We start from the raw sequence: 4,509 nt of genomic DNA on the forward strand, positions 1-4,509 counted from the left end.
GACTTATACCAAATGACGAAGTATTTGTCATGACGACTGATTACGCGGCATGGGCCGATGTATGGTGATCGGTATGCCATTCGCACGTGGTCATCGCGGACAAAAACATGTGTACACGTCGCTAGATCCTTGAAGATGAAAGTTGAACGTGTACCGTGACGTGCAGCGGGAGTCGGTGCGATCCTGCGGAAATGCTCGCGTAGATTTCTCACCAATTCCGGTGCTGCTGCTCGTTGGTTCGATGGGATGAGGAATTCTCCGGGTAGGCGGATCGGTTCCCCGTATGTTAGCTCGGCGGGAGTCGTTTGAAGTTCCTCTTTCCACGCGAATCTCAACCCTAGAAGTACCAGGGGAAGTGCGTCGTACCAAGCTTCGCCATGACATCGCAGTGCTGCTTTCATTTGGCGATGTATTCTCTCAACCATGCCGTTTGATTGAGGATGAAATGGCGTCGTCATCAACCTCTCGGTGCCCAGAATTCGCGTAAGCTCCTTGAAGGTGTCTGAGAAGAATTGACCGCCCTGGTCAGATGTAATTCTCAGGGGGATGCCGAAGCGCGCGTTCCAGCNATCCAGTGATAAAGAATCGCATTTACTACTGTCGGCATCCTCGAGTCGACCAGTGGAACTGCTTCTGGGTATCGCGTAAATCTGTCGACGATGATCAAGCACCAGCTGTGTCCTTTTGAGGCAAGAGGAGAGACTAAATCGACGTGTATGTGTTCGAATCATCGTGATGGTGTCTCGATGTTAGCTGTAGGTGTGACCGCGTGTCGCGTTATCTTGTTTTTCTGGCACTCCAGGCAGTGTTTGGTCCATTGGGGACAGTCTTTGTTTATGCCAGGCCACACGTAGCGTTGTGTCACGAGTTTTCGCGTGCCTTTGGGTCCAGGATGAGCCATTGAGTGCAGTGAGCTGCAGAACTGTTGTCTCAGCGGAGCAGGAACGTATGGGCGAACTGTACCTGATGATACATCACAGTACAGTGGTTCGTCCATTCCTGGGAGTTGTAAGCGGTCCAGTCGCAGGTTCACGTCCGGTCGCTGAAGTAATTGTCGGAGTTCTTGATCGTCACGTTGGGCATCTACCAGCTGCTGAGGTGTGACGGCAGTCGTGATTTTCTCTACTCGTGATAGGGCGTCTGCCACCACGTTGTCTGGGCCCGCGACGTATCTGATGTCCGTGGAAAACTGGGCGATGTAGTCCAGTCTCCTGTAATGCCAGGGTGAAGCTCGTTCCGGTTTCTGTTGGAACGCGTGAGTCAGCGGTTTGTGATCGGTGAAAATTATCACTGCTGTAGAACGGCGCCGATCGCGTGATCCGACGCGTCTGTGAAGATAGCCCACTCTGCCTCGATATTTGGATGAGACAACAGAGTGGCTTCTGCTAGCGCTTGCTTGCTGCGCGTGAATGCTTCTTCAAGGGCTGGAGACCAGGCTACTGGTTGTCTTCCCTTGACGTTCGTCCCCTGAGTCGCGGCGTTCAGCGGGGCGAGGATTTCTGCTGCTCCTTTGATGAACTTCCGGTAGAAATTTAGAGTTCCGAGGTATCTGCGTAGCGATTTAACCGTTGTTGGCCTTGTGAACTCCAGGATCGCGTTGACTCGATCCTTCGGGGGTTTAATTCCTTGAGCATTGATCACGTGTCCGAGGAAAAGTACCTCTGGCTGTCCGAGGACTGATTTGGCGACGTTGATTATCAGCCCGTAGTCCTGGAGTCGTTGGAAGAGGATCCTCAGGTGCTCGCGATGTTGCTCCGCGTCTTCCGATGCTACCAAGATGTCGTCTATGTACGGGAACAAAAATGGTAGATCGCGTGTGACCTCGTCGATCAGACGTTGGAATGTCTGAGCTGCGTTTCTGAGGCCAAATGTCCTGTATGGGAATTCGAAGCGTCCGAATGGCGTGATTATTGGCGTTTTCTGGATGTCTTCGCGTGCCACTGGAATTTGGTTAAAGGCTTTAACCAAATCTATCGTGGAAAAGATTGTTTTGCCATAAAGGTTGGCAGCAAAGTCTTCTAGATAATGAACAGGATACTTATCTGGTATTGTCCTGTCGTTGAGTGTGCGGTAATCACCGCATGGCCTCCATCCGTTGTTGCCCTTAGGAGCTAGGTGGAGCGCGGATGCCCAGGGACTTTCAGATCTCCTCGCGGTTCCGAGCGTCAGCATGCTGGAGAACTCCGCTTGAGCGGTTTTGAGTTTATCCGGCGCTAGGCGGCGAGCTCTGCAGGAGATTGGTGGTCCTGGTGTTGTCCGTATGTGATGAACGGTGGAGTGCTCCGCTTTTCTGAGCAATCCTCCCGGTTTTGTTATTGCTGGGAACTCTTTGAGGATCGACGCGTACGGTGAATTCTCGTTGATCTCGAGGAGCTTGACAGACATAACGCGGAATCTTGTGAACCGGCCTGTTGATTTGAGACCCGTTGAGCTGTCGATGAGGCATTCGTTCCTCAAATCAGGTAACAGGTTGTAATGATGGAGAAAATCAGCACCGATAATAGGTCGACTGACATCTGCCTCGATGAAACGCCATGTGAACTCTCTGCGGAGACCGAGATCTGGCGAGATAGATGCATATCCATACGTATTGATGAGGGTTCCATTGGCTGCGAAGAGTTGATAGCCGCTGGTGTCCTTCTGTTTTGCTGGCCGCCTGCAAGGCGTGACAGAGACGTTTGAGCCTGTGTCCACAAGGTATTGGGTCCCAGTCGTTCTGCCTACTACGAATAGGCGGCGGGATTTAGTATGAGAGACGACTTCCGCCACTATTGTCTCTCGTTGGAGTTTTTCTGAAACTTACAACCAGGTTGGCAGTTACGCGCATTTTCGCCGTAACTGTGATGATACCAGCAGGTGTCAAATTTCTTTAATACTTTCCTGGAGCTGCAGCGTCGGCGTGAGTTGTTGCGCTGCCCACGTGAGTACTCTGAACGTGTGCGTGAGCGCGAGCGTGAGTCTTTCAACCGTAACTCTGCGACAGTTGCCGTCAGCTGTTCGATTCGCTCGAGGAGTGCTGCGTTGGTCGCGTTGCCTGCTGAGGTGATGATCGCTGCGACGCTGTTTGGGTGAAATACCTCATGCACCCTGTCTGCTAGCTTCGCGAGATCATCAATGGAAGCGTTCTCCTGGGTAGCGAGTGTAGCTCGCGTTTGCTCGGGGAGATGAGACAACCAGCGCGTTTTCAGGACCTCGTCGTCAATGCCTGGAACAAGACTTTTTAAATGTCTCAGGTGCTTCGACGGAGTTCGATCCCCAATGCTCTCCCTGTCGAGCAATTGGATGATGTTCGCAGTTCTCGATTTTGTGAAACATCTGATTAGTTCGTTTTTTAATGTTTGGTATGGATTTGTTACAGGTCTGGAGACAATTAAATGTTCGACTTCTGCGGCGTAAGCAGTGTCGATCAGCGGTACCGTCTTGTTGTACTTATCTGACTCGGTGACGTATCCCAGGTCAGCGAACTGTGTCTCCAGCTGCGCGAACCATAGCGCGGGTTTGTCCGCGTCGAAGGGCCTTGCGATGAGCCTGGGCCTCATTGTAGCCGTTGCTGTCATTACAGTGGGAGTTGTTTGGATGTCAGCTGCTGCTGTTGCCATGTCGATTTTATTTTATTTTATTTCAGAGAGAAATAAAATCGATGAATTTTACTTCACAGCGCGATTAAACCTAAGGAATAAATTTGTGAGAAAAATAAAGGCTGTTGTAGTCTCTATTTGTCACCAACACAACACAACGTCTATGGGTGTTCGGCAATGTGTCGGCGCGAGGTCACAAATATTCACTCGGATATCACTTTTATTCGGTTTATTTTGGTTCCGCGAGAACAATGGGAAACCAAGGTCTTGACGCTCGGACGGTTGGAATGTTCTAGAAATCTCGAGACGCCGTCGTTCAAAAACCGAAGCGAGGGTCACATAACGAAATTAATTATTTTCAGAAGCGCGCCAGTTAACTAGAATGCACTCGCGAGATTCACTGCAGCACTTGAAAAACTGAGTCGCGCGTGTTGTCCGGAGAAACGGATGAGAACGCGTGGACGAGAGAATGAATTTTTCAGTTGCACTGCACGCGCGCGAGTCGCGAGGGTTTTCACTTTTGTCGTTTAAAACGTCGAATTTCCCTAATTAGATCACGTCGGGGTCACCAATGTAGGAATTGAGGTTGTTGAGGGATGTAACAATTCACTAACAAATGTAATTCAGAATATAAATTACAGTTTAATCGAGACGTTTAGAATATATACAAAAGAGAAAGAATAATCAGAGTGATCTGATCGGAGGTCAGTGTTAGACTCTACTGACTGTCTTAAACCGCGTAAGACGGAAATTTGGATACGCATGACAATAGGTGCGAGCGAGAGGTATTTTATACTGGGCGCGTGACAGAGCGCGATGATGTCACCGATGTCCAGTCGTCTCTCAGCGTTGTCGTATCCGTGCGTGTGTAACGCGTTGGGGTTTGTGTAGCGAGGCGCTACATCCCCCCGCCTCTGGTGAGCGACGTAAC

General features: G+C 50.4%; 1 protein-coding gene across 1 annotated transcript; it reads right to left on the reverse strand.

The window, feature by feature from the left end:
* Nucleotides 1–727: 727 nt before the first annotated feature.
* Nucleotides 728–3,599, reverse strand: LOC107043694 (uncharacterized protein K02A2.6-like). Its single transcript, XM_015265278.1, has 3 exons — nucleotides 2,804–3,599; nucleotides 1,346–2,684; nucleotides 728–1,211 (listed from the first exon to the last, which is right to left on the reverse strand). Exons 1-3 carry the CDS (start codon nucleotides 3,597–3,599, stop codon nucleotides 728–730), a joined length of 2,619 nt encoding a protein of 872 aa, XP_015120764.1.
* Between the last annotated feature and the right edge of the window lie 910 nt (nucleotides 3,600–4,509).

Source organism: Diachasma alloeum, unplaced genomic scaffold, assembly GCF_001412515.2.
Source record: "Diachasma alloeum isolate Michigan unplaced genomic scaffold, Dall2.0 Dall_scaffold_00616, whole genome shotgun sequence".
NCBI lineage: Eukaryota > Metazoa > Arthropoda > Insecta > Hymenoptera > Braconidae > Diachasma > Diachasma alloeum.

What these genes read in the sequence shown, in the direction of transcription:
- LOC107043694 (XM_015265278.1), bottom strand. Translation starts at nt 3,599, where the DNA reads ATGGCAACAGCAGCAGCTGACATCCAAACAACTCCCACTGTAATGACA. An exon ending in GCGTAACTGCCAACCTGGTT is followed by an intron (nt 2,685 to 2,803) that starts GTAAGTTTCAGA and finishes TTGTGGACACAG; the next exon opens with GCTCAAACGTCTCTGTCACG. An exon ending in CATCCAAATATCGAGGCAGA is followed by an intron (nt 1,212 to 1,345) that starts GTGGGCTATCTT and finishes CTGGCATTACAG; the next exon opens with GAGACTGGACTACATCGCCC.